The sequence below is a fragment of the Python bivittatus genome, unplaced genomic scaffold (genome assembly GCF_059951505.1).
Source record: "Python bivittatus isolate LINGU-HERP-01145 unplaced genomic scaffold, Pbiv_v1 ctg000700_np1212, whole genome shotgun sequence".
NCBI lineage: Eukaryota > Metazoa > Chordata > Lepidosauria > Squamata > Pythonidae > Python > Python bivittatus.
The window spans coordinates 74,726,689-74,754,284 of NW_028277098.1; the positions used below are offsets into that span (position 1 = coordinate 74,726,689).

Sequence of the window (27,596 nt, forward strand, 5' to 3'; positions counted from 1 at the left end):
TGCTCCGGACAGGTCCGCACAAAGTGAAAGACTGACCGCCGACTCGTCCTTCCATGTTGAGTTAAGTGGAGCCCGGTCCAAATCCCCAACAAGAGACTCCCCCCCACATTTTCTTGTGGGACCACCAGGTCCCATTCTTTTCTCCAGAGGGACAGTTTTCGCGGAACGGAGAGCGAGCCCCGAACGCGCGGCGGTTCTTCGAGCCCTTCCTTTCAGGCAGGGGAAAGAAAAAACAGTCACTTTCTTCTTTCCAGCTCACTCTTTCCTATGGACCTGCCCTACGCGCCGGGCCCTCTCCTGCTCGCTTGCCAGCCCTGGCGCGTTCGGGGCAGGGCAAGTCCCAAGCGCGGCGCGGGTATTTGGAACTGGCCTGTGGCGGTCCCAGCGCCGGCCCGAGAGGCTGCGGGGAGAGGCTGACCCAGCCCAGCCCGAGCAGGTCCCAGGCGCTCTCCCCTCCCCCTCCCTCCTCCCCCACCCCCTGCCTCGGTGCCTGGAACAATAGAGTGCGAGAGGAGCTGGCTCTGGGCTGCGCGCCCTCCCCTTCTCCCTCTCCCCGCCTCTCCTCCCCTTTCCTCCCGCCCGCCCTGAGCCAGAGGCAGAGCAGCCGCCGCCGGAGGAGCCGGTTCCATGCCCCCTGGAGCCTCCTCTTGCCGCTGCCGCCACCTCTTTCTCCTCCTCAGCGCGCAGTCCCGGCATGGACGTTAGGTTTTACCCTTCTGCCCCCACCGCCGTTGGTTCTTTGCCCGGGGCCGACCCCCCTTGCTTGGGCCCCCTGGACTATTACCACTGCAACAAGGTAACGAGGGGCGGAGGGAGAGAGGGACGGGTGCAAACGCCTGGGCAGGGGTGGAGGATGCGAGCGACTGAGGATAGTACTGTCTGTACGAAGTCTCGCCCCGCGCCCCATCGTCACCACACCCCCCTTCCGCGAGTCCCTTTCGGGACTGCTGCCCCTTTGCCCAGCACTGGCGGAGGTGGCGAGGGGTTTGCACTTCGCCGCTTTTGCACTGCCCGGGACTTGTCGCGCCCTCCCAGATTGGGCAGGGCAAGGAGTTGATTTAATGGCACCCCTGAGCCCGACCTTCCCCGAGCCCTTTGCCCCGCTTAAGACAGCTTCTCAATATTGGGAGAAGGCGCAGCCTTTTGCAAGCAGGGACCCGTCCCCGAAGTCCGGTGCCCCGGTCGCTTGGCTGCTGGAGGGCCAAACGTACAGGGGAGAAGAAAGCCAGTTCTCTCAAACCCAACCCAACCCAACCCAACCCAGCATTAACGACGCTGAAAACTTCTTTTCCTCTGGGAAGCGAAGTGTTGAAGGTGGCAAGCGAGCGGCTGCATCCTGCAGGAGGGAATTTCAAAACTGCTTTAGTTAACAGCACCAAGGCTGCCTGCTTAAGGCTGAAAGGCAGTGGTCTTTCCCATCTTGGAAGCAAAAGCAGGGTGTTCAGGGTGGATGCATGCGGGTGGTGGGAGGAGGAGGAGGAGGAGAGAGGCCGTTGATTGTTAGTTGCGTTGTCACTTCAGACCCCGGATCACATCTCTTAGTTTTGGTAAACACTGTTATAGGTGGGAGAGAAAATAAACCAACAGCTAAGATCCTGATAGAGGATTTTTAGAAGAAATGTGTTGGGGGGAGGAGTGGATTGCCTGGTTTTAAGTGTCTTCCTTCCATGCCTGGCTATGGTTCTTGATGAAAAATGTATAGGCTAAGGGAGAAATGCTTTAGGGTGAGTATGTTGATTTTGTTTTTTCTGAATAAATTTCTGTCTTGCTCAAAGGGATCTGCGTATTGGCAAGACTGCAACCCTGGATTTTGTTTTGTACGTTCTGGTTAGAACTTAAACCATTTGTATGTTCATGTTTAACATTTCCCTAACTCAGGATTCAGGTTCTTGGCTCCTGCTTGTCAGCCTCTTCTGTTGTCTTTTTCCTATCCCCACAACACAATTATTCCTGTTAAATATATCTGAGAGGACAGGTTTATGTATATTTCATAAAATCTAAAATACAGCACAAAAATTTTACTAACCTAGATTTGCCTGTGTGCTACCACAAGCCTTTTAGTATTTTAGTGTGTGTGTGTGTGAGAGAGAGAGAAAAAAACAACAACATTTGCCCAGGGATATTTGAGAGTACATAGTGCTTTAGGCAATAACCTTTCAAGAGAGAGGAGAAAGAGGTGAACATAATCAGAGTGTCAATACTTCATATGAATATCCATCATTTCAGGTTGAGAATTACAGTAATGCAACATTTTAATAAAATAATTCAGCTGAAACTCTGGATTATTTAGTTAAACATGAATATGTTGCTGTTGCTGATAATCAGGTGCTTTCATAAAAGTAATGAAAGTTGTCGAGCATCAGTATGGGGTTTGTTTTGTTTCTGTGGTGTAATGAGTTCTTCAAAATAACAGGTTTTCGATGCTGATGTCTCCCATCCCCATGAAAATATCTAATTATCCTGAAATGTAAACTTTACCAAATATGTATCTCTTTACATATTAAACATGTATTGCTGAAACACAATTAAGTATCCTATTCTTACTAAAAATGTTAAAAAATGTTTAACAAAGGATCACTTGCTGACACACAGAACAAAGTGAACATCTGGGAATTCATGCAGTATCAATCTCTGCAGGAAAAGAAATGCCTTCTGAAATTCTTTCTGTATTTTAGGAGCTGAAACATTAGATTCCAGATATAATGCCATGATGTTTGTGCACCTGATAAGTTGTACTGTAATATAAACCTCTGCAATTGTAATTGCTAATAGAAAGAAGAGACAGAATGTGATGCACTTCACAAGAAACTTTTGACTGTATGTAGGCCCCATGGAAGATGATTCTTGGGAGATCTAAAAACCCCTTGCACATGCTGGAAATGCACTTGTTGCAATTAGCATAAAAGACATTTGCCTTTAATCCACCTTTTAAAGATCACCATTTCCTGTAGTGCTGAAGAAACATACTTGGTGCTGTAAAATTCTTCTGATAAAGCTAAGTTCAAGTTTGATTGATAAGACTCTGGATGAGGTGATGCAAAAGATCATATACAAAATACTGACCGCTGCCACGAGGTGCTGCTGTTGCCACTGTTACCAAGATCTTAAAACAAGAGAGAGGAGAGAAAATACTCAATGAGTAGCTAACAACTACACACACACACACACACACTGCATTATACCATTATTCCACTTTCAAATTTTATTTACATAATGAGAACATGCTAAAAAGTTCTACCACAGTAAACTCCAGCGCACAACGAAAAAGGACTAGCTGAAGCAGTAGTCTAAAATCTTTTTTCTTCCTCGTCCTTGCCCTGTGTGCTACAAAGATGTTATCACAGCCTATAAAACAGAGAAAGCTTCATTCTGAGGGGCTTCATTCTCTCCAGGATAATCTAAGAGGTACTGTTGTTGCTGATGGTGGGTGGGCTGGAGCCAAAAGTAGATGAATTACCCATTTTCTTTCTGCTACTCCTTTCTCTTCCTCTTCATCTGCAAGACTGCCAAGGGAAAGATGGATGGTTTTTTCATGAGTTCTGAACTGATGACTTGCAGAGGGCTTTCCTCTTGCTTCCACCTCCTTTGGTTGCTCTATTTTGATTCCCTTGCCCATTTTTTTTCTTTTGGATTTTCCTTCCTACCTGCATGAAATCGAAGGCCACAGGTTGCCTACCTATATTCCTTCAAGATGGATGCATCATATCTAGATCAGTAGATTGCTCCATGCCAAAGGTCTTGCAGTTTGAGAAATCTAGAAAATAGAGAAGTGAAGTTTGTTAGGAAAGGAGAGGTATCCTTGGATAGCAAAAACTGAAGGAATGTTTCAATGGAATGTTAAGCAAGATAAAATAAATTTCATTGGGCTCTGAATGAAAAGAGAAAAATGGCTCGTGCTTGTAGCTCCTGACTCTGCATTTCCTTACATTGCATTTTAGAATGAATAGGGGCAGTCTTGACTTGCTCTAATTACATGAGAATGCTGGCTTGGAGGAGATGGAGATAGATTAGGCAGGCCTAACAATTCCTTTTTCTTCATATTCTCTAGGAGTTCAAACATGAAAAAGACTTAAAACATACATTTTCATGCTCAAAGATTGAAAGTATTTTTTCTTAAAGCTGTAAGGCCTCATCCAAATCAGGCTTGACTCCTAGTGATTTCATATAGTTTCCTTGTGATTTCATATAGTTCCAACCGTCCTTAGGGTTTAAGCCCAGACAAGGTTAGACACATGGGGTTTGTTTTCTTCTAGAAAGTGATTTTTCTTCTTTTGTGAGTGGGTAGAGAGAAATTCTGCAGAAGGAAATGTGTGTGGAACACAAGGTATATAAATAGCTGAAGCGGAGGGTATAGCAGAAATTCTCATTTGTTATCCTTAGGCTAATTAATGCTTCTGATACAGTGAGTGAACCAGCTTGTTCTGGAAACAGTCTGTTTCAAGCATCCTAAAATTTTGATATAACTGTTTTGTGCCATTATAGAATGTAATATGCTTATGAAACTTCTCATTTCATTTGTGTACCACAACAAGGCATAGTTCGTATCAATCCTATAAACAGTAGATCATTTTTGATAAGCATTTATTCTTGCTCTCTGAGCACCCAGTCTGTAACACTGTAGAGTTACAGTTATATTTCTGACCTATGTTACAGGACTCTTGTGATGATTACTGAGTTAAGCTGGATAAATGTTGTTCTTGTTAGCATTGTGAATGTGGACATGTAAATAAGTTCACACGTGAATAGTCTGCAAAAATGTTTACAAGCCTGCTTGTCTGTATATTGATATCTGAAAGAAGAGCTGAACACCCACATTTTTTTTTAAAGTTTCCTAGTATTACTACATAGAAGTGGGAGTTACTAGTTATAAAAACTGTAGGCAAGTCGCTATTTGCCAATACCATTGGTATTTTGGTGCCAAACTTCCTTTCCTTTCCCTTCCTTTCAAATATTTTTATAGTATTTTTATTCTCTTGTACTGAGGCTGATTAGTGGTCTCTATTTAATGATAGATTATTAATGCCATTAATAATACTTTTAAATAATTTAATTGTATACTACACTGGAAATACATTTCTCCTTTAATTAAAATAAGTACTATCCTTTATTTAAAATAAGTACTATCACTTCTTCACATTTAATACATTTTTATAATGATTTGGGCTCCAAAAATGTGGATGACAGCAAAGGGTAACAGTTGTAAGTGTCTCTTTGTTGGCATCTACTGGTTGCCTGGATTTTGGCAACCTCTAACATTTTATACGCTTGTTTCCTAGATATGGATGAGCTTCATGTAGAAAAAATATATGTAAAGTGGTCCTTATTTTTCATAGAATTTGTCTTGTATGAAAACATTTTGGTTTATAAAGCTAAAATATGGTCCTATTGTTTCAAATAGATATTTAGAACCAGATCACTCAGGCCCATGGTTGCATCTTCCTTCTTTCAGGTTTTCTCTTTCTTGCATGTGTTATACACTGAAAATGTTGTTTCTTTCCCCTGAAACTTGTAATATAAATTGGTATACATAGCATAGCATAGCATAGCATAGCATAGCATAGCATAGCATAGCATAACATAAATCTATCTATATGGTCATTAAGAATCAACAACACCTTGATGGCACATAGTCAGTCAATCAGTCAATCAGTGATTAATGTTCAGTTTTTATTCCTTTCACAGAGAAAAACTTCATAAATTGCATATACATTTACATGCCCAGAAGGTGGGGAGAAAATTAGAATTTTCCTTTTTTAAAAATCCCACAGATCTTTATGTGAGTCTCTGTATATAGCAGAAGGGCCTAGTTCTCTCTTTGGCCCATCAGTTCTGGGCTGCAAAAATCCAGACAACCATAGATGGTACCAGATATACAACATATCCTTTACTACCATCTGCTGGTCATCTGGATTTTTGTAGTCTTCATAGGGTAGCTCTTCTCTCTTCCTCTCTCTCTCTCTCTCTCTCTCTCTTTCACTCTACAGAAGATGCCACTGCAAAAAAGCACTCTACTATACAAGATGCTTGTGTGGTAAGGATGTGTAGGCCCAGGAATGATGGTAAATGCCATATCCTTTGTATTTTGCTCTTTAATTATTTATTGAGAAAACTTGTAAAAGTAGATTAAAGTCTGTTTTTGACTGGATGTAAAACCTGGCTCTTTACTCCTCATTATATATGTAGAATGAGGATGTTTAATTCTTTATTTTCAAAGGTCAGGTTATCTAATAAATATGATAATGTGAAAAAAAACTATATTGAATGGTGTGTGGTAAATAGGTTGTTAGTTTAGCTGATGTGTTACACATAGTCATGAAAGCAGTATGCCACAGGACTAGTCAGGCCTACTATGAAAGTGTGCAGAACCAAGAGCTTGCATTTGTTTTACTTTACGGGCTACTCGGACCTGAGTGCCCAGAACCACATGTTTTGAGATGTTGGGGGTAGAGTGAAGGAAGGTTTTAGCAGTGTATTCCTCTTTGCTGGAAGTTTATAAACTGCATGTAAGAAATATTTTGGATAATTCAATATATTGAAAATATTTATAATAAAAATTATTGCTATTTTAATTCAATTAAATTGTGTCAATGGACTACTAATTAGAGGTGAATAGATTTCCCTGTCCCTAGTGCTCTGTCCTAGTTGTATTCCAGCTGTTATCATAAAGTTTTCTCTAATTTTGAAATGGGTGTAAACATAGCTTCCTCTTGCTATTGCATTCCGTGTTTCTCAACCTGAGTGTTTTGTCCCTCCAGTTAAATCATATGCATGAGTGATTTGGCACATTAAAACACAGTAAAAAAAAAAAAATGGCATGGCATGGCATTCTGTGAATGACTGAATTAGCATTTTTGGTAACTTTCATTTTACTCTGTTTTTCAGTTAATCACCAAGTTCTTCATTTAAAGCCTTCTTGGTCTGTTAGCTTTCATCATAAATTCCCAACAATATTACTATGCCCTTGTAGAGGCATTGCAGTTTTTCTTTTGCATACATGCAGTAATATGCATCCAATAATGGTGAAGGAGAACTGAATATTGGGAAATTATTCATTTAGAAGACTGGGTAAAAGGAATGTTGATGTGATTATTTGTATAACTACAAACAGCAAGATGAAAACATTATTTTAATGCACATACGGAAGAAACAGAAAGCTGTGGCTAGAGCAAATTGTGTGTTCCTACTTTCAGAAATCCATGCTGAAAGAATGTTGGAAACCAAAATAATAAATGCCACTAATCAATAAATTCAGATGGAGTGATTTTTGATTGCACCTGTGTTGTCAACTTTCTAAAAAGGGAAATCCTAAGGGCTCAAAACTTGTAATGTGCTCCTTATATTGTAAACATGTTGGAATATCCAGATTATATGTAAAAGGGCCTTTATCAAACCATTCTTTTAAAAAATTGTTACTGAAAGCTTCTAATATTTATAACCTTGTTTTTCTTAATATCAGTTCTAAAATTAACATGTTCCTATTGTCAAAAAGGATTTACTCACTGTTGTTCAAGTAGATGATAAATCTGATCAACACTTGTTGTACAGTTGTTGTTTTTTAACAGAACTCATCAGAAATCACTTTTGCCCTATCTGTGTAAAGTAGGGTCAGTGTAATGGATAATTTTTTATGGAATTTGTTTTGTTTTCTTTGGAGTTTTACATGCACAGTAAATTTCAGTGTTAAATACTTGCCACCTCCAGACTATATTTTATTGCTTTGGCATGCTGGGAAGCAAAATAATTCCTCCTCCTCCTCCTCCTCCTCCTCCTCCTCCTCCTCCTCCCCAAAACACCTCTTCCTTAGCTAACTCTGTTTTAACTTAATTTTTTTTCTCACTAACATTTCAGGGAAAATAGTATAGAATTGTAAAGTTTTGATTTGAGGCCCTCATTTGGGGTGTGATTTTGAGTATTGTTAAGTGGGATAAAAACTTGTCATTAAAATTCTTTACATTCTAGAATGGCTTGAGTCACTTAATGCACCATTTCTGTTTCCAGCAGCATAAGCTTTGATGATGTGTTCATTCCATCTGCATAATAGAAAGTGTTTGAAGCTCTCTTTTGCCAAAGGCTTTATTAAATCAGGGATTCAGAACTAAATAATGAATACTCATTCATTCATAGAAAATGTTCTAGCTTTATGTGTGGAAGAGTTTTTATTCTAGTTACTTTTAGAATTTTAAAAAAAAGATATTTTGAACACTATGGTAGACATGGCTACCATGTCACATTCTCATTAATTCCGTTAAAAGGATGATGCATTTAAAGTTGCTCATACATTTAGATGAATCAGAAAAAAGGATGGGAAAATTTACATTTATATAAATAGCATAAACCATGTGTGCTATTTAAACAAAGTAAGTGTACAGCTCTGTTACATGTTCTGTTACTTTTAGTACAGGGATAAAAACAATTTATTTAGCTTTGTGAGTGTGGAATGCATTTGAAAGCTAAGCTTAATCTGGGTATTTTGGATTTATGTAAGAAACATAACCTACATATTATTGTCTTGATTTTAGTGGACAATGAAATTTGTGGACATGTTCCACTTGCACAGTCCTACTTATAAAATATAGTAATGCAATGTTATTATTCTCAAATATAAAAAAATCTATATTGCCTTTTGAAGAATCTTGATAATGGGACTAAAAAAATGAAAGCATAAATAATGAAATTAGTGTATTCACTGAGTATTTCTTTGTTTCTGATCCTGTACTGTCTTTGCAATCATGAGGACTAAACATATTTAAACATAACTACATTCTTCCAAGTGCTTTTAGGCTAGATGTCTGTAACTCAGAACCCACAAAGTTCAGTTCTTGATGTTGTTTAAAGCTGAAACCTCTACATTGCTGTTGGTGGTATTAATCCTCATTTCAGCCTATATTGCATAAATCAAAACACTTTGTTTTTCCTTCTGAGAAGCACTGCTGAGGAACAAACCCTTTTGCTCTTCGTGTATAAAAAGTATGACACTGAGTTGGCTATAAAATTCAGAGCATATACATGGTTTCTTTTCATTTAGGGGAATGTTACAGATGTATGGAAGAATCTTTTGACCCATACTGCCTTCTTTTTGCACTATTTATTTTTATTAACCTCCATGTATTTTTACAGACTCATCTATGTAGGATCTAGATCTCATGCTTATTCAACCAGTGCTTTTATTATGTGCTTGTATTAATCTGCATAAAATGTGTGCAGAGACCATTTTGAATCTATATTCAGGTTATTCTAACAGTAGCATTTTATTGTGAACTCACTGGGAGGGCTAATGTGCATTGAATGAGTTTTTCTTGCCATTTACCTTTTGTACTCATCTTCTAACAAATAAAGCTCCAAATGTTTTTTTTTTTTAGTAGAATTTGGATTATGTCGTACAGCATAAATGAAGCATTTAATTGTGTTTTTCTGAGCACTCTGCATTAAAGATTTTTCTGCTAATGTTGTTTTTCTAGAATGTTTTTCAATGATGTATAGTTTATTTCCAGTTTTTTTTTCAAGGTTTTTGCTTTATTTATTTATTTGTCTATGCAGTTTGAATTCCCTAAAGAGCGTCAAAAGTGATATGCAGCTCTTTATATCATATCTTGTCATAGGCTACCTGGAGATTTAATTTTCAGTTTGATTTCAGAATACAACTTTTAATGCAATTAAAATTGCATTAAAAGTTGTATTCTGAAATCAAACTGAAAAAATTAAAATTGCATTAAAATTCAGAATACAACTTTTAATGCAAACATTTTGAAGGATGTATTCAAGTTCCAAGTTGTAATGGGCCTCTATTTTCCATCATCTCCGAACTCTCTCAGATTTACACATAGTAATAACCCCCCTTACTATATAAAACAATGGTGCTATAAATAATTATCTAGAGGAACGTCAACTTCCAAGCAATTAACTAGAGGTAAAATCTCCTTCCAGTTGAGCTTGATTCCTAGTGGTTTCATGGACAGTTTCTGTATTTTTCTTGGCAACAATATCGAAATGGTTTGCCAAGAAAAATATTTGGCTTAGCCATACATTACATGTTTAAGTATGGCTAAGCCGTTGACTTATCTTGATGTCATATGGCCAGGGTACCTCTATCCTGATGCTCTGAGCTTGGAAAAGGATTTTAGACACATGAGGAAATACTTATGTATAGAATGCCTTTTAATTGTGTTCTTGATGTTTATAATATAGAGCTAACCCCATTCTCATTTCAGAGTAATACACAAATAAGGCCTAATTTGTAATGAAATGGCATGCTCTTTTCAAGCCACTACTGATAAATATTATCATCAAGATATTCAACACTGTACAACTATGCAGATTTTGCAAGGATTTGGAAAAATTAATCACAGAATTCTAAATCCAAAGTATCAGCTGTTGTTTAAATGTAAGATGGACAGAATGTGAAGAATATGATTTTATTTATTTTATTTCTGTGTTCCCCCAACCCCTCACAAAAGTGATTCTGGGTGGCTTACATGTGGTTAGAGTCATAAAAAAACCCAAGGGATCAAAAAGAAAGCATAGCAAACACCAAAGCAGAATAAATGAGACCAACTGCAGCAAATGAGTTCTTTCATTTTCTGGACAGGTTCATCCCATGCTCTAGTCAGTGTCTGGAGGAAAGGCCAACTTTTCAGGGCCTTATGGAAGGCCAGTAAAGTCAGGGCCATCCAAATCTCTGGTGAAATGTTGCTCCACAGAAAGCATTCATTTCTTTTTTTCTTTGTTGATTATATTTATTTAATAGCGTTTCCATGCATATTTTTAACAAAGAATCTTAACAGTCTTTTCATAGTGTACAAACATTAAAATTAATGATTTACAAACTGCTCTATGGATTGTATATTATTACTACTGCTACTTCTGCTATTGAAGCAAGTAGTAAAAGTAAAACTTGCCATACACTTTCAGAGACTAGCCAATATGTGCAAACCTACCTATTGCATAGAAAAAGATGGCTACCCCATATATTGATGAGAACATCTGTTTTTCCATAAAATATTTGGGCAGCCTTCTATTGATAATAGAGAAATAAAGGGGTATGGGAAGACATGTATTACCCTTTCAGAATTTTGCTTAGCATTATCACGCTGCTTAGTAGATTGTTATAAGTACCTAAGACTGTCTGCCATTTACATTTGCAGTACAGTTTGTCTGAAATCTGAATACTGTACTATTATTGGGACACCTTAAGCAATAGGTAGGTTTGTAGCACCAGCAACCATCAAGAAATGTCTGTAACAACTGCTAGCTTCTGAGATAGCAAGTGAGAAGAAAAATTTGTTCTCTGCATAATTTGCATAACATTTTTCTTCATCATTCCTTCTTGGTTAGAAGAAACAGTTGTGCAAATGTATTCTTATGTTACTAAGTCATGTTGTTTCCATCATCTTTATATCAGTTAGGTATGTATCAGGTAGCCTTTAAAATGAAACCTTCAGGTGGAAGAAATGAGCAATGGAAAGGATTGTAAGGAATGAACAGAAGGACTGACTTGGCTAACTTAGCTAAATCCTGGCTGAAATGGGAGATGGACTAGATGACCTATAATGTCCCTTCCAACTTTCACATTCTGTAGTTTTCATCACATTATACTATTGCCAGAGAAGCATTTTTCTTCAAAGGGAAAACCAGTTCTAGTCTGTGCTTCTGTATCAGTTGTCAATAAAAATATAAAGATGCCCTCAAGAGCTTGACTCCTAGTTGTTTGCCATTGTATTTTCCAGGATGCTTTTAAACTATCCAGTCCACCTCCTGCTTTGGAAGTCCCTGGTAGTTTCCCATACAGTTACCAATCAGGGTTGACCCTGCTTTCTCTGCCCTGACAAGGTTGGCCGGGTGCTGCCATCTGCTGAGTCTTGAAATATTTTTCATGCTGTTTGTGAATTATGAGAATTGAAATCCCACATATGATGACACCAGGATTGGGAGAAGTTGGTGTGATTGTAAAAGGATAGACATTCTTAAAATGTGGCAGCCGTGTTCAAAATTTTATAAGCAATGAGTATATTATTAAATATTTAATTTATATGTATCCTCACATTTATTGTTAATTTGATGTATTTAAGGTGATGGATACCCTTTATACTTGCAAATGGGAATGGCTTCTCCCCATGGCTTATAGCCTGTATCTTCTTATTACGTCAGTTCTATAACCTTCATAGATACAAAAAGCTGGAAAACATTGGATGAGCTCTGTGGATACAATTAAACCTGTAGCAAATACTAAATTAGGGGACAGTCCAGTTCCCATAATTACTGTGCTGAAGAGATTGCTTGAAAATTGGTTTGTACAGGCTAGTCTTGTAAAGCTATTTCCCTGTAGCCTCCTCAGAGGAAACCAGGTGGCTTCTTGACTTCTAATTATAGCATGGTCACAAGAAGTTGGGATCATAAGTGTGTGTATATGAAACAGTCTTTTTCATGTTCCTCAAAAGTAGTTTTGCTTTTTAAAGATGTTTTTAATTATAAAGTAGATTGTGCCTTTCCCCCCAGAAAACTGCACTGCGTAGTCCTTCACCCAGCTTTCTGTCTGTTCCCACTCTATTCCCTTTGAGTGTGCTCAGTTCTCACTGAGTTGAATTAAGAGATCTTCCCACCACATTTTTTTCCTAAAGAGTGACTAGATGTAGAAAAAAGGACTACTCTTTTCATTTTTTCGGAATAAATACTGCATATGGCAAATGCAGTACTGCATCTTTTTACCTCAAGCTGCCAAACTGTACTTGCCCAAATTAATTATTTTGCATTACTGTTCAAGATGCTAGAAGCACTGTCCTAATCAGAACCTGACATTTCTTCTTCTTGGCCATAGACTTTTTTATTTTAATGGGGGAGATAGATAGAATAATGAAATTCATTTTGGAAAGAAAAGTGATGTCAAGAAAGATACAGAAAAAAAGAAAAAAAGAACCTGTGTGGTGTCATGGTTAAGGTGTTGGACTCATCCTGAGGAGTCCCAGGTTCAAGTCTACCCTCAGCCATGGAAGCCCTCTGGGTAAGTTAGGGCCAGACATACAGGCAGGCCCAACCTACGTCATAGGGTAGTTGTTGGATGGAAATGTGAGGAAGGAGCACTGTGTATGCCACCTTAAGCTCCCAAAGGAAAATTGGGATATAAATCTAACAAACAAATCTATATGTCTAGCTTAAGGTCCCTCTTGAGATTGAATTATTAATTCAACAAAGTGTGTGTTTCAAACTTGTTTTATGCCATCTGATCAAAATCAGGCATGCCTCAAGCCTGTGTGCTGTAGAATGGTTGCCCAAGTAAGTGAGCTGTTTGATAGGTAGGTAGGTAGGTAGGTAGATAGATAAGAGAATAAATACATGCAAAACGGTTCTTTTTAGCAGTTGCTATCTTTTCAAGTATATAAGAAGGCAAGATTACTCTGCCAGGGTGAAGGTATACTGGATTTAATCTAGTAGTGTTATAGAAACTTTTTTTCTTGTTTATCTGTTTGGAACACTCATGTATGATTTTGGTAAAATGTTGTTCTTGAGAAACTCATGATAATTCTGCCAGAATGTATGTGTCTCTCTGTGTGTTTGCTTCAATGTGAGCTGCTGCAATAATTTTTTTTATTGCAATGACATAGAAATATATTTAAGAAATAAATAAAACGTTTTCCTCAGGTGAAATAATACAATAATGAAGACAGTGTAAAGTTTTTAATTTGGTCAGTGACATTTTCATTTTTATACTGGGATTTAGTGATCTCATATAGTATAGATTTCCTTCAGTATCCTAGGAGATCTTCATTCATAGCCCTGCTATTTACATGGTAAGGTACTTAAAATGAGAGACATGGACTAAATTTTCCATTTCAGGCAGGTTTGGTAGTATGTGCTGTTCAAACCTTGTAAAATAGGCTAGATGTAATGTTTTTGACACCAAATAATGTAGACAAATATTTGTACAGGCTATAGGTATTGAAATGACTGTGCTAATTGGAATCATACTTATTTCCATAGGAACATTTTCTGATTCCCAATTTTCTGGAAATTCCACATCTTTGCCTAAAATTCTAGAAAAAAGTGGGAATGATTATAATCAACATTTTGAAATGTTATTTGCCAGAGAAAGAAGGAAGCTCAGCTGGTTATCTTTGCTGGTCTGAACGTGAAAATGAAGGCTTTTTAAAAATAGATATTTATCTATTTATCTACCTACCTACTTACTGAGCAGGTTATGGACACTAGGAAGGTTCAAGAAAACTTCTAACTGCCATTTGAAGAGGAAGAAAAAAATACTGTTATTCTGACTTCCATAGAATATATTAACTAGCAGAATGAAAAAAATAAACTTTGAGCAATGGCAATGCCTGATAATATGGCATTTTTGTTTAAAGGATCAACTCATATCAGTGCATACACAAATACGTTATCAAAATAAATCAATTTTGTTACTCGTCAGTGAAACAGTCATGTTGCCATTGAATTCTAACCTAATCTTCTCTGGCAGTGCATAACAGTGATACTTACTTTTGAATCTGACATATTTTTTGAAACAGAGGGCAAGATTGACTGGGTGCCAGTGAAACAAGCTGCAGTTTCACTAGATGGTACAAGTTTTTATGCTGGGGAAGAAAGAATCTTCAGTTTACTTTAAGACCGCCGCATCTAACACTGCATTTTCTATTAATTTAATTGACATCCTGTGTTCTTACTTCAAGGTGGCAAATTAATTGTGGGAGACCATCTGTTTGAAAATTGGGTATGTATACCATTGCTTGGCAATGCATCATGTAGTGGCTTTGCGCTATCCAATTTAAATCAGATGGAAATGTTGGCCTTCTGAGAATTATTATCAATCAATATTTCATTTTAGTAATGGGCTCTGAGGAGGAAAAGAAGTATAATCTTCACAGCTGCTTCAAGTCTACAACTTTAAAAAAATCTTTGTCATCTTAATGGCTGGATTTGGCTTCCTTTCCTCACTCTGAGAAGACAGCCAGTAGGTTCATGAACAATACTAAGACTCTTTTCTAAATATTTGTCTTTATTTGAAAGCAAGGGCTCTGTTGCTTACTGATCAGCTGTGACTCCTGCATGCTTAGAAGAACACTGCACTGGTCAGTACTTAGTCCACTGATAAGCGGTCATTTCTGGTTTTCTTCTAACTGGAATTTTGGACATAGACTCAGTCATGTTTAGAGTAGACCTACTAAAATGAATTGATTTCACTTGCAGTATTCTAAACAGTGATGTTTTTCCTGGATTTATCTTTTAACATAAAACTTGGATTTCCTTTTAATATTCCTGTTCAGTAGGAAGAGCTGTTAATTTGAAAGAAAGGGGGAAGGGGAGATGGGCTGTCAGACATTGCTCAATTGTAGCTTTCATCATCTCTCTCCATTGGTCTTGCTGGCTAAGACTGATGAAAGATAGAACCTTCCCCAATCCTCAGTTCTCTAAGGCCTTTGCCATATTGGCTATGAATTCTGGAAACTGTAGTCTTTACATATCTGGAGGGAAACCAATTTGGGAATCCTGATATACGGCATCTGAAAGTACATTTAAATCTTGACTGTGTGAAACTGATGTAAAAAGATGGGATCAAGCCTAGTGGAAAATGTGGTAGTCTTCATTCTGAGATAATTACATAACTTATGAAATAGTGTTTGCTCTGTGATCTCACTTTTGAATGAATTCTCAAACCTTTCATTTGAGGACTGCTCTTTTATATACAAATCAGACGAATAACACTTGACCAAAGAGAAGCAAAAGCCATAAGTCATATATGGTATACTGATTTGTCTTGGCTATGATTAATCTTGTGTTTTCAGTTTCTTTCAGGAACTGCTGTTAGCTATTCATTGAAGTACAAACTTTGGAAAGGTAGAGCTGGTTCAGCTGCTACTGAGGATGAAAAAATGTTTTAAGGATTCAAATCTGTATTTGGGATTGGGCTCATTGTTCTCAACACAATCTGTCTCACGGGGCTGTTGTGATGAAAATGGAGAGGGGAGAAAGAAATATAGTTTCTTTTCAAAGTTCCTCAGAGGAAGAATGCAAAGAAAATGTAATAGATATTAAAGAAACATTTTTTGGTGGATGTCACATTTGTGAAGAAAGAACTCAAGGCCTTTGGTGCCATTTGACATGGTAGCCAGTTCTATTTTAAAGACTCACTTTTCTTTCTTAAAAGCTGACTGAAAGAATGTGAAAATTGCTCAAAGTTACATGTTCTTACAGTACAGGAAACTGTTTTGCATGGGGATTTTGTAACTTTTAGTATGACCTTCACTTTTGTTTTGAAGAAAGTAAGAAACTATGTTGGAATGATTAATCAGTGACCCAGGCTGCCCAAGGCCTTGGATACAATGGGAGGGAGTTGAATTTCACTGCTTGTTCCTTCGTCCCAGATTCTTTATATTGATGCAAATCTAACTAGATCTTTTCTTCACCAAACTTCTCCTTTGCACTTATTCTCTCAATTTCTCACTTTCCTTGAAAGGAAGTTGTACATAACAGACAGTTGGTATGGGCTTCTTTTATGTTACTTCTGAAGCTTCAGAAGAGACTAAAAATATAAAAATTATGTTCACTGTAATCAGGTACATCCTATATACCTTGTCCTGATATCTCCCAGTTGTCCCATACTTAGTCTGACAGTATCTTTAATCTCCATTTGTATTTTTATCTTATAAGATAAAATTTAGCTTAATAACTTATATTATTTTATAAGATAATGTTTGATTTTTACAAAGCTCCATAGTTTAACACTGACAGGCTGGTGTAAGCTTTTAATATGTTGCTGTCCTATACTCTTAGGGGCTATAGATCTGATAATTTGTTTGGTAGCTGATTTTGCTGGAAGTAGGAGTGGGTCTAGTTATATTTTCTTTTCTGCAATTTGGAATAAGTCTAGTTACCAGAAATTGTGTGAAATTACAAGTGCTGAAATCTGGAATTAAACTTGATTGCATCAAGTTCTGGGGAATTTAGAACACTGGGTTTAAAAAGGCATTCAAACCTGCATTTAAACACTGGGTTTCAAACTAATTTAAAATAGTTGTTTTGGCTATATTACTTCTATTCAGGTTATCCTACCTAAGATAATTTCAGGATTTGGAAGAAAAAGAAAATGGAATCTTTGTGATAATTCAAAGCAAAGTATGAAGATTCTTAAATACTGTTATGCTACTTTTAGAAGACCATTAAAATACTTTTTAAGATTTTAACGTAGACTTTGCATCTTTTTAAAACAAGCCATTTACAAATAGATGCACTTCCGTATAAGGGGAGCAAAATATCATCAGGAGTGCATTCATTATTCACTTTTGTCAGTGGTGTTGATCCTTTTATAACTAATGTAACAAAATTATACCTTCCTTGTTAATACTAATAATATTAGACAAGAAAAAATAAAGAAGTGAATTTCTGTACTAGGGAATCTGCTTTTAATGCACCTGGGCAGGGAGGGGGTCTTATTATTTGAGTGTAGAGCTAATTAGTTATTTACTAAAAATGTAAAACTTCATCAGATTAAATGCTGGGAATGGATAGTTTGACGTTAGGATTACCATCAAGGTGTACCTCTAGGGTAAAGTGGAAGGTGTCGCCCTCTGTTTTATTTTTCTTATTCCTTCCCATCTCACTCAGTAACAGGAGGTAGCACATTATATTACCTCAGTGGCTTGGCTAATGTATTTTATGTGTACCTAAAATTATCCAGGTATGTCTGAAACCAGCAGTTTTCCTGGATGTCATGCTATCCACCTCCTTGTATGTGCAGCCCTCTCAGTTGCCTCATCAATAGATAAAACTTTGGCAATGGGCTTTGTAATTTTAACATTGGAGAGTCAAGGACTTTTAGGACAAATTTGCTCTTGTATTTCTATGTGCATCATGTTTTTGACTCTTCCTATTACTGTTTAAAGAGTTTTTGGAAAATACTGTGAAACGTCAATTTAATGGGCAAGTTTGGAGGAAGAAGGTCTGCTACTCCCAGATCTCTGTTAAATTGCAAATTATGTCATTCATAGTTATTTGTGTCGCTACCAGGCTACAGTTTCCTTTCAGACTTATTTGTATTGAGTTACTGAGTGAGATGGGGAAGGAACAAGAAAAACTTTAAAAAAGGCACATTTTCCACTTGACCGTAGAGATCTGTCTTGGTGCTAATCCTAAGAAGCAAACTACTTCATTCACATCAAATTATATCATTTACAATTGGCTGTATATTATGTAAAATGAAAGCTAATTTATCTATCTTGTTTGATTGCATTGGGCATGTCTGTTACTTCAGGGGGGTATTCTGATGAAAATTTGGTTTATTGCATCCAAAGTCTGTTAAATGCAGGTCTGTTAAACTGAAGTTGCACTGTACTTTAAATTGTGAAATGTCCTTGCTCTCCTAAAATAGGATTAAAAAAATCTTATTTCAGGCTTGTTTCATAGGCAAATGAAAACAAAAACAAAATTCACAGGAGGATTTGGCCCATTTATTTGTCCCACTAACCTAAAAAAATATGATTGAATCATTTTAGGGTAGTTAATAGTTAAGGGCCAAGCTAAACATTTCAGTTCCATGCATGGGATAGCCCATATTTTGACCCTTTAATTGGAAGGAAACCAACTATCTTTAGATTATCTTAAAATAGTCAGAAAGCAGAAATGAACCGTGTAACAACCATAGTAAAATACATTTTGATCTTGATTTTTAAAGATGACAATATGTTGGCTGTCCTATTAGAATCCTGTGTGGTTGGTGCTAGACCAGTACTTTCCCCAGATTATTTATTGAATTTATCAATAATCTTTCAATTAGATATTGCCCAGAGTGACATACAAAATAAAGGATTAGAATTTTTTAAATACAAATATTTAAAATCATACATCAGCTTAGTAAAATGTAGAGATGAAATGAGTTCTTAATGTAATAAGAATAGATTTATCAAGTGGAGAAATAGTCTACATTTGAATTTCTGTATGTTATTTATATCCCCTTTTTAAAAAAGATCAGCAAAGTGGGAAGCTGAAGTTACACACATACACATACACAACACAGACACACAAAATTAACCCACAGAACTATTTTGGCCTGATTTCCATTTGTACAGGATAAGCTATCATCAGAATGTAAACAACCCCAATGCAAAATCTAATAAACCTGAAGTGTAATGTTGCTTCCTGGAGATTGTTTTGCACCTATACAGTTGTTCAAAACATTGATGTCACTGAACAAGCTAACAAGCAGAAAAGAAAAATAAAACAGGTAATTCATGATGTTATAGTTATATTACAGAAGGTGGCACACTAAAATTATCTTCCCCAATCCAGTGTCCTCCAGATAGAATTCTGGAATTCCCATCCACCAATAGCTGGGAATTCTGGGAGCTGAAATCTCAACAAGTCTGGCTTTCATCAGGGTGGGGAAGGCTGCGTTAGGGTCAAATCTAATTTTCACAAACTCTAATCTAATCTTTGCAGATCTGTCTTTGCAAAAGACAGGCTTGTATTATATTTCCCTTTTGTCCCCATAATTTTATCTGTCATCTTGTCTCCTCTCATCCAACAGTTGATGGGCAGGAGCAAATTTAATTTCCCCACAGTGCAACTCCTTTGTAAAAGGAGAAAGAAAACTCATAGTACTAGTTGGATGGCTCTAAAAACCCATATACTCAGGAAAGAAGTTGTGTTTTTGATGGGATGGAATGGACTGGATACGATAAGTCTCAACATGCATGTCAGTTGCTTACCTCTTCAAGTCTCTAGGCTATATGCAAAAGATGTATGTTATATGCAAAAGATGTATGTTATTCTTTTCTCTGTATAGTATAAAACAATCTTAAAATCTTAGGGGCAGATAAACAATTTTTTTTTATAAATCTGTGGAAGATTTCAAATAATTTACTTTTTGCTGCTGAATTTTATAACCCTAGTACAAGAACATGTATTTGAATACTTGCTTTCATGCCATGATGAATGCATGTGAATGTATTGTACCACTCTTAAGACCAATTGTTTACAACATTTCAGTGCTAAATTAAAAATTTTTAAGTATGCTGTCTACAGGCAAAGCAAATTGAAATCCTAAATACCTTTTCAATCATATGTCTTATTTCTTGAAGTATTTAGTTCACAGATGACTCATCACTTGCAGAGCTCTGACACTGCGTATCATAATATTGTGATATTAAGCTGCAGAAACCCACTGCATTATCAACGTACCTCTGTAGAATGGAGGAGGCAGCAGCTGGGCATAAAAAAACCCAAGGCTTCAGTATGACAGAACTAAAATTGGAGTTGGCAATTACCACATGCATGATTCACAGTATTGTGAAGTGAAGCTACTATATAAATCAGCCCCAGTAATCATAGGGTTTAAAATTAGTCTGTTACTATTAACTCTGCTAGCGTTGGCATATGCTGAAGCCGCTATAAAAAGTGAATGGTGTAGAATGTTTGAAATACAGGTTTAAAGTAAATTACTTAAGCAACCCCCAGCAGGAGGTTTTAGGTTCTCACAAGGGGAGAGTTTTGAGGGTGCTTACAAAGGTTTCTCTAACAGCAAATGCACTGTATTGTGCCATGAAACCTAATAATAGTTTCGTGACAGAACATGTGATTTGCATGTATGAGGCTTCACATTGAGTCCCTGGCAACTCCACTTACAGGGTTTCAGGTACCAGAGCCAAGGATCCTTTATCTGAGATGTCCTGGAGTTCTGTTCCAAGATAGGCTAGAGCAGAGGTAGGCAGTGAAAATGCCTAGAATTTTGTGGGCATGTCATCGGTGTTTACAAAATGTCTGTCTCAAACATCCATTGACACAAGGATGCTCCCCGTCACCCCTCTCTAATACCTAGGATGCTGTCTAACCTCCCCAGCTCTTTTACCTTTTTTTTTTTTTAGCACTTCCCCAAAAAGTGCTAAGCTACAGCAAAGTACCATTTTCATTTTCTAAGAATGTCTTGAGTTGTATGATCTCCAGAGACACTTTGGAAAAGAAATATGGAGACATGCTTTGCTTTGCAGAAATGACAGCTTTCTGTTTATTTAATTAAAAGAGTTTACAGAATGGGAGTCAATTGAAAGAAGAGAGCCTGGCAGGTAGAAGGAAAGCTCCTGTGGGCAGACTGGTGCCCATGAACACCACATTGCCTAGTCCTGGAGTAGAGTGAACTGGGATAGGTGGATAATAGCCTGAAAGCTGCAGAAAAGTGGTTCCTTATATTGAAAGCTTGATATTTCTGATGAATCCCAATTTTCCCTCCTTTTTCAAGGTTCTCTTGAAAAGGAAAATGTTTAAAAATAGGCAGATACTAGAAAGTCTCATGCAGCTAAATCCATTCATATGTCTGTTCCCAAGCACAATGACTCCATCCACACTTACTGCTAAGACAGAATTTGTTTTAACCATGGTTAGAACTGGAAAAGCAAAGTAATTATGGCTTTTCAGTCAGTTCCTGGTTTGCTTTATTCTTTATCTGTGAACAATAAAGAACTGTTTTGCTAATTTTGTTTCTTGAGCTATGTATATGTATGCTTTTATTCTGAGATATATGTATTTATCATCTTTGTGTTTGTTAGGGCTTTGGAGAGAGAGAGATTAGAGTTTTGTTTTGTTTTGTTTTTGCTTCTCCATTGTTGTGAGGTGAGATTTTCTTTGGGTTGTATGCTTATGGTTACTGCCTGTTGTGGATTAGATGTTCATATCATAATTTGGTATAATGTTATCAGAGAATTAGGCCACCATTAGAGGAAAAAAATCTGGCCTCTTTAAAATTTAAATATTGGCAATAAGCAAAGGTGAAATACTTTTCCAACTCTGTATTTTAGAGATCCATTTTTCTCAAAACTATGCAACATACAGAATAATCTGTTCTTTGGCTTTTAATTTGTTCTAGGTTTAGGCCTGTAAATAACATTTGTTGGTTTCTTTTTATGGAAAGTATAAGTCATCAACATCTAAACTAGGACTACTGTATCTAGGCTACAAAAAATGGGACCACAATGGATGGCAGTAAACAGGTACAGAAAACCCTAACTCTGATCTGGATTTTTGAAGCTCCAATATGGTAGTTCTAGTTGTTATCCTCCTCAGAGATTACAATGCTAAATTGATATTCTAACCAGATTATGAAATGAAATGAGATCAAGATGAACTTAATACCACTTTTGATGAATACCAGAGCTTTAGTATAAAATGTTAGTGATCATATTGTAGTATTGTAGTTTATGAATTTTGCATTTTTCTGTGCCTAAAGAAAGCTTTTGTACAGTATTTTGTTTGCTAAAGGCTTTTTATTTTGAAAGTCTGCTCATTGTTTGCCACCAAGTAAAATGGCACAGGTTTTATCAGGAAAAGATAAGGATATGGCTTTTTGCAAAAGAGTAAGGTTTCTGATTTCCATTGTTTGCAACTGTTTAGTTTCACCCTTCTCACTACTTAAATAGTATGTATTATAATTAAAAGGCTAACCAGTGGTTTGAACAAAATGTATAGAAGATGGTGCAAATTAGAGCAACATGAGAAATCACAGTTCAAGAAGCAGGAAGTGTGCCTTTAACCAGGAAAAAGCTGTCACTGGCATTGTAAAAGAAGTGGTATAAATAGGGCATTGGATAGAAAGCAGGAAACCTGGGTATTGTGTATTCTGCTTTTCTGGTGGCCTAAGATAAGGCTATTAACCCTTTCCCTCTTCTGCTCTTGTACTGCTGTTTGCCATTAAGAAAGCCAGCTTTTTAAAAATAAAATCCTTCACAGGTACTGTATTGGAAATAATGTTACTTGGTGATGTCAGTAAAAGCTTGTCTCTGAGAGGGATGCTTTGTGTTCTGTTACTAAGACATCTCCCAGTGGACTTGATTTTGTGATGTTTCCCATTTCCTAGAGGTGACACCAGCATTGCTCTGTCAACCTGCCAGTGGCAGTGCGGAGAAAGTGAGACATCTGGCATCATTCCCATAACACATCATCTCTGTAATGTCCTAGCTTGCCTGGGGCTTAAGGTTTTTGCTCTAGTTTCCAGCAAGGCTTTCCCATGAGGGAGCTTGAAGTATTGTCATTGTGCCAGCTGCTTAAATAAATTTTACTTTTGAGTGACAGCTCAACTTCATATTTATTACCTAATAAAGTAATTAAATATTGATGGCTTTGTTTGTAGATTAGGGTTATTTTCTCTACCCCCCTTTTTTTTTTCAATTGTTCAGGCTTTTAAAAAATACTCTATATTTAACTTTTTTAAGTATACAGTATTACGTTGCAAAAGATAAATTCTGTTTCCATATGAACAAGTACATGTCCAGGACTAAGCAAAAAGGCAGGAAAATATATTGTCCCGCTTTAGGCTGAGTCCCATCTAGGCTTTCCTTGGACTAAATTGTAATGAATGCAGTAACATTGCTTAGGTACAGGCTTATACTTGATAAGGTTGTAAGGCCATAAAGTTCAATTGCTTCAATTGTTGTCTGAGTTCTACTGTTGCAATTCTTAGCATGCTTGAGATTGTGGCTGTAAAAGTTTGCTCTGAATAAAATTGTGCTTGGGATTTGATTGCATGTTCCAGCCTTCCTCAACCTGGTGCTTTGTGGAAGTTCTTTGCAACTCCAGAGTTCCTTGCTAGTATGGAGATCCCATGCAGTTCCAATATATGTGGAAAGTATCAGGTTGGGAAAGGTTAATTCTGACCATTTCCTCATGGTTTGGAGGACCATACATCCGTCCTTATGTCAACATAAAACACTGCCTTCACAATATTGTCCACATCATCAACCCATATCCTGCCTGTATAGCATCTGTTATAACAATAAGATGGATTATATTATCCATATTTTCCATTGTAGCATTTGCTTTGAGAATGGTGATTGTTTCCCACTTCTGAATTTTGTTCTCCCCGTTCCTTGTCAAATCATTGCAAGACATGGAAAAACAACAAGAACAACATATTACCTGGGCTATAATTCGTGGATGGCAGATGTGGTTAGGTGTCATAATGCATTTACAAAAAATCAGAACTTCTTTCTGCCATTCTCCTCAAACAGGATTGGTAGGTGGATCATATAAATAGAAATTATTTATGAAGATGGAGTGGATGTAGGAAGTGACAGCATAATAAATTAATTTCTTCAAGTCTGTCCCCCACTTGTGAGCAGATAACGGGGGGGGGGGGGGAAGCCACACAAATCCTCCTGATAACTTGTAAGCAGGACTTGATTTTAGCTGTGCTTTCTGGTGGTATTAAAGAATGGTAATTCCCAGTACTTCAAAAATAAATTCTACTTTGTATTTTTGGTATGCTTGGCATTTGTTTAAGTGTAGGACATTTTCAGTATTCTGAAAGGATGTGGTGGGGGAGGAGTGGCAGCTTTGGAGGCAGATTGATATGGAAGAAGTGGCATGTCTAGACCAACTACAAATGGCCAAGACCTATCTCTGGTAATACTTACAATCCCTGTACTACAATAATGGGAAGTAAAATGTTATAGATGTAATGCAGTTTGAAGCTGTGTCAGGAAAGTGTTGGTTAAGCAGGGGAAGGGAAATTGCTTTTATTGAGGCACAGGAAGTGATGATATAAGACTGTTTAAATTACAGGCTGGGGGCCAATGAGGGCAGGATTCTGTGATCAAGGGGGAAGATTTGTGTTGTCAGGATATTATTCCATTGCAAACTGCAAGGGGGGGCATAGCCTTAGTTTGATTAATATGGTACCATGAGAACCTCAGTATTTGACTGCATTTGCTACAATACACACATAAAGCAAGCATGGAAATGTGAGCCTGGCACTTGGATGTGTAGTGAAAATTGGCTGTGGCTTCCTAGTACATATCCAAAATTATGTACCTGAAGTGCTATGTTAAGTGTGACTTCCAAAAGAATATAGTATGGTACTATTTAATTTCACATCTGGCATGATTACTGCCAGTCCTTGAGAGAGAACTGCTTAGTAAGCCCACAGTTAATTATCTGGGATAGCAACTTTTAAATCTATTTCATCCTCTGGGGTTGAATTGCTACATGGATAAAAAATTCAGTGACTACCAGTATGACTGTGAAGTTTGGGTGTTCATCCTCTCACTGCTAGTGGGATCTTCCTTGACTTCAACCCTGAAGTATGCTATAATAAAGAGCATTTGACAATAAGGATCTGAAAATTGTATGTTTGGCTGACCTGACATTATAGAGATCACATCATTTTATTTGGGGGTGTGCATACGTGTGTAGTTGTGGATGGACTTTTGTTGCACTTGACTAATCGTTAGCATTTATGAACTAAACCTTTTGTAATTGCATACTATTAGGAAAACCCCCAAACCATTTCTGTCTGGATGAATATGCAGGAAGACATGTTGATTTATTGTACTCAATTTACATGATTGCATTTATTTTTATTTGACTTAACCCGGCATTGTTGATTGCTTGACAACAATAAAAATGACAATTCTTGAAATCAAGAGATGCCTGAGATCTTGGAAAAAGGTAACATTATTCAACAATGGAACAGTAAATGAAAAGGAAGAACAGTATTTTATGCTGTAAAATGGCATGTTATTCACATGTATGTTTGACAATTGAAATTGAAAGTGTAAAAATGTTGTTGGAAGAATTCTTGGAGTTGAAATCCAAACATCTTAAAGTTGCTAAGGTTGAGAAACACTGCATTAATGCATTTAAGAAGACTAGAAACATGGAAAAGTAATGATACCAATGAGCTTCTGGTTCCATAGTCATGAAAGGTCTGAATATATGAGTTGTGCACATACAAGCTCTGTATTTAGGAATATGTACCCTTAATCTTGTGCATAGTTGATATTCATAAGTGCCCATCTCTCTTCTACTCCTCCACCTTTCCTTCAGAATAACTAAGAACACCATTTCAGGCACTTGAATGTTTCTTGCAGTACACATATTGTTATTTGTATAACACTTCACTGATTCTTAACAATAGTTAACTTGGCTTTGTTTTTTGGTTGCAATTCAACTAAACTGATGCTGTAAATACTTGTTCATTTGATTGATGACTGGTTCCTTGATAAAGTATTTTTGACTGATCAAATTATCAATTCTGTTCTTTTCATTCTCAAAACGTGTGCATAAATTTAAATTACATTCTTTGTCAATATATTTCTGTGTATATGAAAGAAGTGATTTACTATTGTTTAAACATTATTATTTTTTAAATTAAAAATTAAAAATAAATGATTATTGCTCTTCCCCAGGTAATTTATCTGTACAAATGGATATATATTAATCTTAAAATGCAAGGTTGGTTCTTCAGCTAACTTGGATAATAGCCATTCATAGACTTAGTCCCTGTCAAATTGTCTCAGCTTTTTTGAAAAAACTCTCAGCTAGTGAATTATTTGGCAATGTTATGGCAAAAAGTTCCCAAAGCCAGTTAAGCACTGCATGAAGAAATATGCTTTGTCTGTCCTAAACAAATATTTTAAAAAGAACGTTTTGGAAAAGTCAGATGTTTGTAGCCCTGTCACATTAATGGAAGCTTGCTTTCCATGTGATTGAACAGGTTTGTAGCCACAACTATGAGGTATCTCTGTTATCCATTAGTTTGGAGATGGCTTACAAAAGGAACAGAAAGTCAAAGGACAGAATGAATATTCAGTTTACTGTCTCAGTCCTGAGTCCAAATATCTTATTCCTTTTTCTGCAAACCTTAGCGAAAGTTAATCAGTAAGTTATACTGTGAGTAATAAGCAAGGCTCTAAAAGAACTAACTCAACAGCTCCCAGTCATTTTTATTATATGAGCCACAATATAAATCATGACATAAGCCAGGGATAAATAAAAACCAACAACATTAAAAAAGGCTAACATCTCATGAGGTTGCCAAATCTTATGAAATTTTGATGTTCTTATTTGAAGCATTGCAATATTTGAAGTGAGAACGCCAAAGTCTTACGAGATTTAATGATCTTATGATATCTCTGCCATTTTGAAAAAAAAATACAGACATCATGGTCCATTTGCAGCATCCTCACACATCATAAATTGGGAAGCACTGAGTGTTTTCTGCTTCAGAATTCTTTAATTATAATTCAGTTTTCTTATCTGGGTCATATGTTGTTGTGAACCAATAAAAAGTACTTTTCTTTATTGCAACATTAAAATTGTCTTATTATTCTTTATTAGATTTATTGTAGCATTTATTGATTGCATTTTAGGTGGATATGATGATTAAGTCTTCAGATGGATGATGCTGTACAGCTGGAACACAGCACGGAAGATATTGCAGTCCAATTGTTAGCACTGAAGTGAAATGTTCTTTTCCTTTATACAGAGAACCACCTTGTGCTTTGGCTGAAAGAAAATGGTGTTATGCTACAATAATGGTCCATCAGACTTGTTTCAGGATCAGTGTCATCACTGTGTGTTGGTTACCAATTTCTCCACATCAGCCGGATTTTATGCTGTTTTCTGCTAGTGTGCTGCAAGAAATTATGTAGATTTGTTTTGAAGATGGCTGAGGAATTCATTTTTTATTGTTCAGCATGAATAATGAAGAGAGCCATCTTGGTGTAGTGGTTAAGGCAGCAGGCTAGAAACCAGGAGACTGTGAATTCTAGTCCCACTTTAGGCACAAAGCCAGTCAGTCAGCCCTAGGAAGGAGGCAATGGCAAACCACTTCT

At 36.9% G+C, this 27,596-nt stretch overlaps 1 protein-coding gene across 2 annotated transcripts in view; it reads left to right on the forward strand.

Moving 5' to 3' along the window:
* Nucleotides 1-565: 565 nt before the first annotated feature.
* Nucleotides 566-27,596, forward strand: part of TOX2 (TOX high mobility group box family member 2) — a 253,594-nt gene continuing 226,563 nt past the window's right edge. For both annotated transcript variants that reach the window (XM_015888360.3, XM_025167551.2), the window contains exon 1: nucleotides 566-796. In XM_015888360.3, coding sequence (XP_015743846.1) covers nucleotides 695-796 — 102 coding nt within the window. In that variant the 5' untranslated portion in view covers nucleotides 566-694. The remainder of the gene's footprint in view (nucleotides 797-27,596) is intronic.